The sequence below is a fragment of the Gymnodraco acuticeps genome, unplaced genomic scaffold, assembly GCF_902827175.1.
Source record: "Gymnodraco acuticeps unplaced genomic scaffold, fGymAcu1.1, whole genome shotgun sequence".
In the NCBI taxonomy this organism is placed as follows: Eukaryota; Metazoa; Chordata; class Actinopteri; order Perciformes; family Bathydraconidae; genus Gymnodraco; species Gymnodraco acuticeps.
In genome coordinates, this window is record NW_022989933.1 from 282,594 (window position 1) to 296,182 (window position 13,589).

The 13,589-nt window shown below is 39.9% G+C and overlaps 1 protein-coding gene and 1 long non-coding RNA gene across 2 annotated transcripts; one reads left to right on the top strand and one right to left on the bottom strand.

Moving 5' to 3' along the window:
* Positions 1-240: 240 nt before the first annotated feature.
* Positions 241-8,694, top strand: LOC117542370 (fibronectin type III domain-containing protein 7-like). The gene is made up of 12 exons (XM_034209993.1): positions 241-295; positions 856-1,116; positions 2,120-2,383; positions 3,157-3,420; positions 4,063-4,317; positions 4,390-4,647; positions 4,910-5,164; positions 5,497-5,751; positions 6,393-6,653; positions 6,890-6,919; positions 7,057-7,093; positions 8,198-8,694. Exons 1-11 carry the CDS (start codon positions 241-243, stop codon positions 7,086-7,088), a joined length of 2,190 nt encoding a protein of 729 aa, XP_034065884.1. The 3' UTR covers positions 7,089-7,093; positions 8,198-8,694.
* Positions 8,695-10,798: 2,104 nt separating this feature from the next.
* LOC117542363 lies at positions 10,799-11,794 on the bottom strand. Its single transcript, XR_004568419.1, has 4 exons — positions 11,721-11,794; positions 11,445-11,489; positions 11,268-11,329; positions 10,799-11,151 (listed from the first exon to the last, which is right to left on the bottom strand). It is a non-coding gene; the product is annotated as an uncharacterized LOC117542363 (long non-coding RNA).
* Between the last annotated feature and the right edge of the window lie 1,795 nt (positions 11,795-13,589).

The window sequence follows — 13,589 nt, forward strand, 5'->3', positions numbered from 1 at the left end:
GTTCTGTGGAGTGACGAAACACGCTTCTCTATCAGGCAGTCTGATGGACGAGTCTGGGTTTGGCGAATGCCAGGAGGACGTTACCTGCCGGACTGCATTGTGCCAACTGTAAAGTTTGAGGGATAATGCTGGTTGTTTTTCTGGGGATTCTTAATGCTTCATCTTACCAAGTCATTTTGGACAATTCTATGGTTCCAACTTTGTGGAAACAGTTTGGGGAAGGCCCTTTTCTGTTCCAGCATGACTGTGCCAGTGCACAAAGCATGGTCCATAAAGGCCTGGTTGGATGAGTTTGGTGTGGAAGAATTTGACTGGCCCACACAGAGCCCTGACTTGAACACCTTTGGGATGAACTAGAACGGAGATTCCCCAAAATCTTGTAGAAAGCCTTTCCAGACATTAATATAGCTGCAAAGGGGGAACCAACTTCATATTAATGCCCAAGAATTTGGAATGGGATGTCATAAAAGCTCCTGTAGGTGGCCCAATACTTTTGTCTATATAGTGTATGTGTGTATATATGTATATACTGTATACACATTACAGTCAGAATGTTTTTTAAACATTTGTTTTCTGAATAACTAATGTAACGTGTACAACATTTTAAACACTTAAATGGTACTTTTGATGAGGAGCACAGAAGAGTCACTGTTAGTGCCTCATGATTTAAATAAGCCTTTCTTTAAGCAAATAGTTTTATTTTTATTACATTCAGCATTCAAATTGACGTACTGTTGCGGACACAAAATAAATTGTTTGCCCTGAAATCTGGTGGTAAAAAGATGGCTTGCATTGCCAACTACCGCTGAGAAGGTGTAGTATCTCGTCAAACTGTATTTCTTGTGAATCTTTTAGCTCCTGAGGTGATGGATCCCCTCCTGACAGTGAAGTCGAAGGACAGCAAGACTTTTATCGTGTCTTTCAGCTTGAAGACCGGGGCGACATCTTACATCATACGATTGCAGAATCCCAACCGCTTCATCAGAGAAAACATCGTGTCCTCCTCCCCCGCTGAGATTGAGTCCCTCGACCCGTACACAGAGTACTCACTCGGCATCATGTCTGTGAACAGTGGAGGCCAGAGCCAGCCATCTTCCTCTGTGACTGCAAAGACAGGTACTGTTGTAGCATTTGTGTCCATAATTCAAGATTGAGAAACAAAACCTCAAATGTATTCAGTGGGTAAACAATTAACCCCCAAGGGCTGGATTATAGCAATGAGTCACATATTCAGTAAGAAACAATATGCGCTGTTCTTCTCAGTCTCCATACCCTGTAGAAGTCACTTGATCTCCTTAATTGTCTCTTAGCAGAGTATACAGTCCTGTCATGGAATTTATACACACATTATCTTCAGTTTTTGTGCAAAAAGAATCCAGGGTTTTTCTTACCGCTCAATGGCTTGGGGTCTTTCCAGTAAAGACGGTAAGTATACCTGACCCTTCTATGTTGAACACAATAGGAGGACCTGATCGTGAGAACATGGCTGGCACCTCTCTACTCCATCCCAAGGGGACTATCTGATCCAAAAATCTGAGTAAAAAATAACATGCTGCAGGCAGTCATCGTTTTTGTTCGCCGTTTGCCATTATTCACCTCTGATTTTGCTTCCTTGAATGTAGGTTTCTGTAAATGTAAGATTGAGAATAACTACACTATAGGTGGATTTATTTATACATCCACCATTTTTTGAAATTATAACGGAAGCTTTCCACTCACATGTTTGAAACTAAAAACAACTTTTTTACATCTAAATTCAAGATTGATTGCTCACTTATTCAGAAACAACATGAAAACTTTTTCTTTTTCTTTTTTTTTTAAGTAGGTACAAGTCTGTGAAGTGGCTGATACTTGGGTGCAGCCCACATTCTGACATCACTGCTTGGATCTGTGACTACTGAAAATACAAAAATTTGATTCACAAAAAAAGCAAGGGCTTGACTAGGACTGCTGTAAAACATACCAGAAACATGACTCAAGATATTTATTCCCTTAAGACTTGGCTTCAAAAGCATACATCTTAAATTACTAAGTAACAATCAAAGTCAAGAGAAACATATTTACTCAAAGTACAGTCGCCCTAATCGCTTCATAATGTTAAACTTTGTCCCCTCCACAGTGTTGCCCCCTCCTCAGCTCTCCGCCTCCTCTCCCAGCAACAACAGCATCACTGTGTCCTGGGCTCCTGTTGCCAACGCTGTCCAGTACAGCCTGTCTCTGTACAAGTTTGCCTGGAACACCACCATCATCACGCACAACACTTCCAACACCAATTGGATCGTCTCCGGCCTGGATATGGGCTCAGTCTACGTCATAAAGGGTTTCGCCTGGGACCCCGAGGGCCGCCAGGGAGAGGACAGTCTGTACATCGACCAGATGACAAGTAAGCGTGCACCGAGACTCTTTTCTGTGTGTGGGAAATACCCATGATTGCTCCTATAAGTATATAGAGTCCATGTGTCTTTCTTTTTGATCATGTAAGAAATATTATACGTGTAGTGATAAGAGAAAATATTAACTAGGCTTGACATTTTAAATAAACTTGCCACAGTCACAGAACTTTTTTTAGTGTGTAAAAACATATATCTTCAAATGATTATCATGAGATGTAGCCTCTATAGAGTCTATAAGCTACATAAAACATGACTGAAGTTGTTTTGAAATGGTATTAAAACCCTTTGTTTCATAAAGGCAACTACTCCATACAAGAAAAAGTTCTACATTTGAACTTGGGCGACTCCTAGTGGTAGTTCAAAAAGACACATAGGTAGCACTGGTCTTCTCTGGGGTGTCTTATTTGTCCACAAAGACTTATGCCATCACAAGAATACAAAAACTGTACAAATAGAACTAGTTATAAAGCCATGTTCCAATAACTAAACAAGTGTTGACATGTAAACAGTCATTTGATGCTGAAATAGTGGGTCTCTGTGTTGGTTTGAACTATATAAAATATTTTCAACCTCAGGCTGTGAAATCTATATCTAAGAACGGCAACCATCTGATGAATACAGTCTTATTAGTAATAACATTTTCCTCACGAAACATTACTGGTAAGAGTAATTTAGAAACTATTACTCTAACTATACTACTCCTCTTATTAGTGTGTTTTTATGTGTACTTTTATTTAATGCATCATTGGGCATGTTTTCACAGGACCTGCTGTGCCATCTATTGCCAATGTCTCCATGGTGATGAATAACGGTTTGGCCGGTATCTCAGTGTCCTGGGAACGGGATGAGGGGGTCTTTGGGTCCCTCCAGTACCATGTGATGAGCGACCAGAACCTCACCTGTAACTCCACATCCAGCTCCTGCACCCTGTCTCCAGTGGGCTGCGGAGAGGTACACACCGTCCGGGTCAGCACCTCCGACGAGGCCGGGCCCAGCGACCAATCCGGCCCCGTGGTGTTCATCACCTGTGAGTATTAGACTACATTTATTTCCGATCACACTTGTGAACTATCTGTTTGTAATAGGGCACCGTAGACATATAATGAGCAAGCCATAATAATGCAAGGAGTATTGGATTAATCACAAGATACTGTATAAGTGTTGGTTGGAAGTTATTTAGTTCATTACATCTTATTTAGCATCACTTTTATCCAAAGTTCCTTACACTTCGATGCCATAAATGTGACTACAGGATCAATTTGAACCTCTGATCCTTCCATTAATGGATTATCAAAATGGTTTACTTTGAAAGTTGACTAGAAATCTATTTGTCTTTGCATATTTATGATCTGTTTACGAGACAGCTATAAGATGATTCAATCTTCACATTCTCTTCAAACATAAACAGCTTTTTCTTCCCTTCAGAAGAATTCTTAATTTTCTCATGAATTTAATAGATTAAATCTAATATACAATGACATAAAACAGATACTTTGAACATACACTTCGCTACAAGAGTTATGATGAGAAAAACATTATGTTATACGTAGAATTCTAACATTAACACATTAGTGCTAGATATGGATAAAAAAATGATGGCAGCACTAGTTTGCTCTGAAACCCTCTGTCATTAAAATATGACTAAACTCCCTGCTGTCCTGTCCGTCAGTCCCCTGCCCCACACAGTCTCTGGCTGTTGTGGAGTCGACAGAAGGAAGCTGCATGCTGACCTGGGACACGGTGACTCACGTCAACAGCTACACAGCCTTCATCAAGAGTGGAGACGGTGCAGAGGAGAGCTGCAACACCACCAGCAGGAGCTGCACCTACAACTGCACATGTGGCCACACATACCTGATGTCTGTGATGGCCTTCAACCAGGCTGGCAGCAGTCCTGAAGGACAGGTTCTCAACTACACCACCTGTAAGTAGCCACTGAGGGGACATATTTGAATTCATGATTTTCTGTGTATCACACCCCCTGTGTGTCTTTCAGTGCCCTGTTGTCCAGAGGGTGTATCCATCTCCGCCGTGAGCACTGACACGTTTGAGATCACGTGGACGGTCTCTCGGGGGGCAGAGCTGTACCAGACTCGAGCTGCAGACAGTTCAGAGGTCATCCTGTGTAACGACACGGCTCCGGTGTGCGCCCTCTCTGACCTCAGCTGCGACAGTTCCTACAGCGTGGTGGTGACACCCTGCAACGACATCAGCGGATGCAACCGGGCATGCAAAGCTCACACACAAATCACAGGTAGGAAACGTGTGCCCACATGTATCCAGCAAATATCCAGTTACATTTTGAAGTCGTAAAGTTTTGCAGTAGTTTAAAAAAAAAGTTTTGAATGACTTCAAATGCTTGATATCTAATATTATTAACTAGACTGGTCATCAGAGAGCTATACAGTATCTTTTAAAACTACACATAGGCCTACAGCCATTCCTCATGTACTGTATGTGGAGTAGTCTCAAAGGTTTGATCATGCTCTTAATTCCTCTTTTCCTCCACCCGTCAGCTCCATGCATGCCGATGAATCTGATGTTGACTCAGAGAAACTCCTCCTGCTTCAGTGTCAGCTGGACTCCAAACAACAGGCTTGCTAATTACACCGTGACAGCGTCGGGAGATGACGGCACACGCGCCTGCAACACAGACGGAAACAGCTGCGACATCACTGACCTTCCTTGTGGCTCTAACTTTGAAGTCAGCGTCATAGCAACCAGCCCCGCAGGCTTGAGTTTACCCAGCTACTCTGAATTGTTGGAAACAGGTGAGTGGTCAAAAGTTGTGATTGAACCATTTTATTATAAAGCACGGGAAGGACTTAAAAACAACAATATAATAGCATGCTAGTGATGTGTAGCGCCACCTACAGCCTCAAGAACACCTTCAGGGTTCCTCAGCATGGAATACGAACACAGATATATTTGTAGGCTAATAAAAACGGATTTCTTAGTTAATATCAAGCTGTCTTTTGCTCTTTTCTGCTGTAACGAATGTAAATGTCCCCTCTGTGGGACGAATATAGGGATTCTGATTTTGATACAGATGGTAGTTTTGTGTTCCACTCCTCAACACCACATTTATCATCCTCTTCTACAGGACCGTGCTGCCCGGTGGATCTGACGGTGGATCAGGTGACTCAGGCAATGAGCAATGTGTCATGGTCTCCCGCTAAAGGGGTGCATACATTCATCACTTCCCTAACATCAACGCGTGGTCACGCCCGCTGCCACACCATGGACTCCCACTGCCTCATGGGATGCATCACCTGTGGGACCAACTACACCGTCACCATGGAGGCGATCAGCCACAGCGGGCGCCGGTCAAACTGCTCCTATGAGGGCTTCTCGTCCAGTGAGTGATTGGGTTTTCTTCCAATGAAAAGAAAATACATTGCAACTGTAGTGTATCTTCCAGAAAGCACTGACATGACACTTTTATTATAAAAAAAGAAGCAATACATATCAAAGACGATTGTTTATGGTATGTATCTATATAAAAGTAGGAATTTGTTAATCATTTTCAATAAAATTGGATTTGAAATGCTTTTTATATTTATTTGTACAAAAGGGGTTCTCACATTTTTGTAGTTCTTTTTAAGATTAAAAAAAAATCTGAGGACAAGCCTCCAAAGTAAAAACATAACTAAATGTTTAAAAAATGTAGCTGCTATAAAAAAACTATAAATAGTTTTGTAAATTACTGACTAATGTAAGCCTACTTCTATTAATCTAACCATTTAGCATTATCTTCGTGGCCCAATAGATGGCGCTCTGACACCCACACAAAACAGTAGAGTGCATACCCTTTTTGTAAAACAACAAAATACACTTTAAATTCAAAGCCATTTCTTGATTAACATTTGACAGATCGGTGAAATATATGTTCCGAAAAAAATAAAAATAATTATCATGCTCTCTTTGAAAGGGCTGGTTATCTTTCAGACATTAAAGCCACTGCAGAAACCTCACTTCATGTCTCTCTCACTCCCTCAGGTGCCTGCTGTCCATCAGGCGTCCGGCTCTATGGGATGGCCCACAGCTCTCTGCGGGTGCACTGGCGCGGTGCTGGCAGCACCCACAGCTATGTCACAGAGCTGGTGAGCAGCAGGAACAACTACACCTGCACCGCCTCCCCCTGGGAGAGCAGCTGTGATGTTCCCAACATCCAGTGTGGGGATGTCTACACTGTGGTGGTGGCTCCGCTCTCACCAGAGGGCAGCAAAGTCCTCTTCTGCGCCCAGAGGATCTACTCAGGTAAGATTGTGACATCTCTCTGTTGTTTATGATGATAAATAATATAGGAATTTAGTTTAGAGCTAATGTGTCCTTTTGTTTGTTATATTAAAAGTTAACCCTCTGTTTATGCTCTTAACGGAAGAGTTTTAGCACTAGTGATTTTATGTCTTTCTGTATTCGGGAGCACAACAGCAGTAATGTGATTGACAGCATTTTGACAGAATTTCAACCTTTTTTTCCCCCTGCCCTCTCAGTCTCTTGCGCAGGCAGCAACCTTGGTACAGGTGAGTGTTATAATATGCAAAAATATATTTATAACTCTATTTTAAGTTCCACCGAAACCACCCAAACAATTATTTAACTTGAGAAGTAAAATTATTTTTATTTTTCTCTAATGTCATTTCAACCTGTTGTTCTGCAGTGATATACAGAGGAAAGAGAAGCGTGGACTAGATATGGTAAGTAAAAATACGACAATTATACAGAAATATATTACGCCTCACCTGTAGTGGAAGCTGTACATAGCAGCAACTGCTATAGTGGTTGACTAAAGACGCAAGCATAAAGTTATGTGAAGCCAGTGAGCTTGCGTCTTTGAGACCAGCTTTTAAACTTCACAATATAAGTGACAATAAAACAAGCTAAAAGATGACCTTTTATGAAAACATCAATATTAAAGCAACACAGGCACGACATGAAACGAGAACAGAAAGAAAACTCTGATATTGATATTTCTTACAGTAAGACATAATAATTAAGTATATTATACATGTTCAGGTATGTGAAGGACCAGGGTACAGAAAAAACAGGAGTGCAGGTTGAGGTGCAAAAATACTAATTTTATTGACCCAATATATGTACAGTTTTAAGATGGGTAATAAAATCAATTAGGTTTAAACAAAAAGGTGTAGATATCAACAGACACAATCTAGCATGTAAACGCATAAGCAGAACGTCACAAAAATGGGTGACATCCTGTGTGCTCTTCTGTCTAAGAGCAACTCACATACCCCCCCTCATCTCCACACTGCAGGAATTTATAGCACTACTGGTCAGTCCATTATTGCATGCAGGGAAAAGAGGCTCTAAAAAGGGGTGGCTTAAATGGAGTGGCCTCTTCAAACACCCCTCAGGGTTTGAGAGGAATGGTGTAGTCCAATTAGCTGACACATCTACAGTATAAAGGCAGGTGGTTTCCATCAGCTCAGCCTTTTGCCAGGAGCAAGGTGAGCTGTAAGACACTGACAATAGGATTACACACAACACAAATCACAATAGATATTTTAAACAAGATTGCGTGCACTCAATCTAGCAAAAATAAAGCTGTTTTAATCAATGTGTCTGTGTAATGTAAACAAAATCATAACCTTTACGATGTGTGTTCGTTTGAGGCTTGTAGCCCTCACAAGGTATAATGATTCCCTCTGCTGGTCACAATAAAACATTATTTTGCTCAAGATCTGAAAACTTTGACTTGACACTCTGCTGTTATAAGATGTCACAATTTACTTAATGAATATACATTTCTTCAAACTGAATGTGACTGAATCTCTTCTCCACAGACGCAACACCTCCATCTTCCTTTTTCTGCTCTTCCTCCTTCATCAGTCCCGCACCACTGCAATAACGCTAACTCATGGATGAATAGAAGAAGGACTTGCCTGCACTGACAACATGCCTGTGTGTTATCCAGTGGTGATAGTGAAATCATTTTAATAATACATTTGTATGTGTTTTTATGTCTGTATCACTGATAAAATAATACCCCTGTATTCCCTAAACTATCTTGATCAAGCACTCTAAGAGAGTGCATACGTTTGCTGCTCATAATAATTATCATGAGGCAACATGTACAATGTGGACATGAACATTTTTAAAAGTACCTCATGAACAAATCACCATATTGGCAAAAGAGTAACCGTGCCCAAGCAGACCTTGAAGAATATGTTGCCCCTTCATTTTCTGAATAATTGATTGGTTGGCCAAAAAGTAAATAATAATTGTAGGTCCGCCCCCAAGTAGGAAGCCTCCTGGTGATCTGTGTCACCTCATCATGTGTTCTCAGGATGAATTCAACTGTTTGTGATATGTCTCTGTTGTTGTGACCATAGATCAGTAAATAAATAATTCCTTGCATCATTTTTGTGATGTGTGGTTTATTTTGCCCAAAGATTTGTGCTTCAAAATCTTGTTTGTATGCTGTTTGGTGCCAAATTGTGGCGGACCATAACTAAGTTTACCTACTCCAATACTTTGACTCCACTATAATCCAAAGGCTAATGCTTTTAACATCCCTCAGTTTGTTTGATAACTTTTGAATATACATTTTTAACTGCAAGGTATTATTTATATTTAATAAGATCAGCTTCAGATCTATCCATCAGATTCAATTATAATACAATATATATTATACCGAAAACGGGCCTTTATATAATGAGGTATTTTACTTATCTTGTTTGTCAGTAGTGTTCACATTTACTTTCTATCTTTCTTAGCTAAAAGAATAGTGAACTAAATTGTTCCCCGGCCACACTTTGGACATTTTCTTTTCCTGCTACAGAGAAAGTTGTCCGGCAGGAAGTGCTTTTGGCAAGTTTTAATAACTGGTGTAAATGCTCAGACACCTTGGTGAAAATGAATCCTAGTTGTGAAACTAAGGTAAATCAGGCACATTTGCTTCAGTGTGTTGTTCAGGGCAATTTACTAACAAAAGTTAAACAAGTACAAACCACAGACTGTCTGTGTCATGGAGAATACAGTCGCTGGTTTATTTATGTCTGTATAGGCCGTTGTTGTGAGTGTGAACGGTCGGAGCATATATAACGTTAGCTTAGCCAAGCTCCATTCAGAAAACAAGCATTCTAAAAGGTTTTTCGCCTGCCGTCTGTCTGCAGACTTGTCAAAGCATTGGTTTTTACTAACCGGTATCAGTAGGCTATGTTGTTACGTCGGCATCATTTAGAAACGTGTATTACAATTTAATCACGGTAAAATATGTTCATCTTGTTGTAGTTGTAGCTCCCGACCCAGCGCGTCTTGTTTGAATGATGCGAGTAAACACAGCTGGCAGCCGCGGTGAAACTCGAGCGACTAGAGCGATGCGATAGGAGCGTTTAGAGCGAAGCGAATATTCGCATCGCGTCCGGTCTGAACGCACCATTAAAGCGAGCTCCGCGCTGCACTGGAAACGCGCCATTACATCACCAGAAGTCCTAATTTAAGGGATCATTTCTCCCAAAAAAAAACGTTTTACTCACTATATCAACAGCCCCACCAAAAATATTTTCCACCAGCCGCCACTGCTTAGGAACCTTCCTAACGGAGTGAAATGACCCGGAAGTCCCTCAGCGGCAGCCATGATAAGTGCCGTTCGAATTCTCTACAGATGATAGGAAAGGAGGTTTCAAACTTCCTTTATAACCTCCTTTAGCTTAGGAACCACTGGACCTCCCTAACCGAAAGGAGAGGAGAAAATGCATAGTACCCCTCACTGCAGTGCGCAGTACCTCAAGATGGGCGGGAGCTCAACATGGGCGGAGCCTCAACGCCCCTCCTTCTCAACCTTTGAGGCACGTGACTGACGGCCCCTCCTTCTCAACCTTTGAGACATGTGACGAGCTTCACAGATGACACGTTGCATCCTGTTACCGGCGTAGCAGTTATGTTCTGTTAATCATAGCGTCAGAGTATTAACTATTTTAACATATTATATCTTATATTATTAATATATATATATATATAATGATACCGGTAATATAATGATACCTTGAGGTCTGTGATGATGGCGAGTGATCTGTCGCCATGGCAACAGCATTTAAAAATGTAAAACTCAAATTAAACACATTAACAGCCTTCAAAGCATATTTTAATCTCTATTTGCATGTTAATTGCATCAATTATTTCAGTTATGACTTCAAGAAAGGGCCTTCATTTGTTTTTTAACGTACACCTTTTTAAGCAATATTGTATATTTACTCACTTTTTACTGAAAAACATGTGATATAAATGAAATCATATCACATTATTTCCTAAAAAAGTGCCATCGTATTGACAAATTGATAGAATTGACAGGATAATATCAATGGCATGTACTTCTACTTTTGATACTTCGAGTACATTTAGCTGATAATACTTATACTCTTTTACTTAAGAAACACTTTGAATTCAGGACTTTCAATTTTATTGAACACAGAAAGCAACAGACAAGACAGGACAAAATAATACACAGACAGATCGTGACAACTAATACATTTTGAGGCATTAGTGAACCTAATACAGCTGATTGTAACAGCTCCCCCCCAGCAGCGGTCACTCATGACCCCATCTCAAATGATGGCCTGCTTCTTTTGTGGAACCTCACAACCTCTTCATCCTGAAATATATTTGACAAAGAGAGGTTAAATGTTTAACACTCACACTGGTTCAAGACTTTATCATTTGTGATTCAACAACTTCTACCTGCATTGCCTTTTCCTCCCGTCACCTCTTGCAGTCTTGCGACCTCTCTTGTTCAGACCTTGGTGAATGAAAGATAAACATTAAAAACATTCATTAAAAATGATATAGTCAGGTTACAGTGTAACAAATAGTCTCAAGAATGCAAATGTAAATTGTAAAATTAAAGAAACATACGGCATGGGAACGTTTTTGAGGAGAACTAGGCACCACCAGTGCCTAATTTGCTGCATGTTTGTCTTGGAATATAAAAAGCACACAACCAGATGGGTCAACAACACATGTCCTGAAAGTCTTGTATCCACAAGTGATATCAATGAAAAACTGAAATATGAAACCCTTATTTATACATACCTCATTGAAATCAAATTGGGCTCTTGCCACAATGTAAAATGTGTACTGTAAATAAAGAAATAGTATATTATGTTAGGTTGTTGTGAATCTATGGTGTTCATTGACAAATAATATTCCTCAGTGAATGTTGTTTTGGATATAAATAAATCACAGCATGTCTCAAACTATGAGCAATAATGGAGTGCATAGCATGCTGAAAGCATTATACATTTGTATACATTATTATAAACAGAAAAATAGGACTACTATATGTTTACTGTATATCCAGTATCTTACCATCAAAACAAACACCCCACAGTTGTTCGAGAACCCTTGTCTTGGTAGGCCATGTAGTGTGAAAAGTGTCAAAAATGACAATTTTATCATACTCTTCAGTAGAATAATTTTAACAAATACAATGTATCCCATGTTAGTTCAAATAAAACAGAGCCATAGATTAAAAAAAGATAGACAAGTGGTCTAAAACAGAACTACCACTGTCCGGATGTGATGGAACTGTGCGTCAAAAAACCTGAATGGTTTTGTGCGACTATCATCTCTCCGGCCAGAGCCACGGAGGGGATCTAGAAAGAAAATCTCCCTAGCTTGTGGCCTCAGTATCTGTTAATATCACATGTTCCAATATCAACAGGTATACTTTGACATACAAACGTTATATTATAAAGTTGTAGGATCTGTATTATACAACTAAATGAAGCATTGAATTTAAAGATATAAACACTATTTACGGCATGGCAAACTGCATTGTACAGTAAACAAACAATAGCAAAGACTGAACTACATGTACTTACACAGAGTGTCCAGTGTCCAGGTTCCCACACTGGAAGGATAAGCCGTTGGAGATTTTCTGCATTTTCTTGGAAAAAACAGTTGTGTTGATGTGACTTCAGTAATGAGTTGGTACAAGAATATGGAGCAGTAACATGGATAATCATGATCAAAATACCGGCAGGTGTTGCATCGGATTGATGGTGGAAGATGGTGGAAACCAGGCAGCTATAACATGGCTGTTGGCAGCAAACACGCCATCTACTCTCTGTAACAGATGTAGTTTCATAATGTAATATCTTATAATTGTTTGATATAATATAGTATGTTTTATACATATATTTACATATTTTAGAACAGCTTCAATACCTTCTCAATAACTGTAAGACAGCTGTTCAGGATCTGGCAGAATACAAACACACAGTCAGTCAAATACAGAGTACATGAAACATGCCAACAATTAATACAAAATCAGTTAGAAAGAGTACAAGAAACAAAGAGCGTGATCACTCTGATTACCATCCCATCCATGTCATTAGCCAAACCCAAACTCCAAAAATCTGACCGCGTGAGAGCCATCTTGCTCACAAAGGCAAGATGTGTGTTTGGACTTTGGGTCTTGTCCAGAACCTGTGCCAGCTAAAGGAAGAAAAAAGAAAATGAAAACTGGCATTTTAAGTAATATTTAGCATACATACAATTCAATTCAATTCAAAACCTTTATTTGTCCAGGTAAAATCCCATTGAGATCAATGATCTCTTTTTCAAGGGAGACCTGCAGCAGTAGATTCCACAAGAAGACATAAAAACATAAACAACAGAACAACAAAAGGACATCATACAGCAAAATGTACAGGGATTACAATTTACACATTTAACCACAAGTACAGGTACCAACAGCATCTGATTTTGAAGCATCCAACCGAGCTTTAAAAACATGTAGTGGTACTAGCTTGGTAATTTTCCATTCTTTTTGCAGACAATATTTTGAACTGCTGACTAGTTCACTTTACTTGTTTGTTTTGAACCTCCTGAAGCTCCTGTCCCCAGCAACCTTTGCTTGCCATAACTGTGTTGATACTAGTAAAGTCTCCCTGGTCCTTGGCATCATTCACTTGATAACAAATCAACAACACAAAATGTATGTCTTTATACAGTACAACTTGTATGAATACAAGTTGTCAATATCAAGCAGATAACTTACACTCCTGTTGCTCCTGACCATCTCTGTGGTGTTCTGAAAATGCAGTGGCCATCCCAACTTGTGAAGGAGGAGCTGTTGAAATTAAATAATATTAGTTCTCCAGATAACCACATAAAAGAACAAGAACATAATGATTCTAAGAAATGCTTCACCTAATGATATCCTCCCATTGA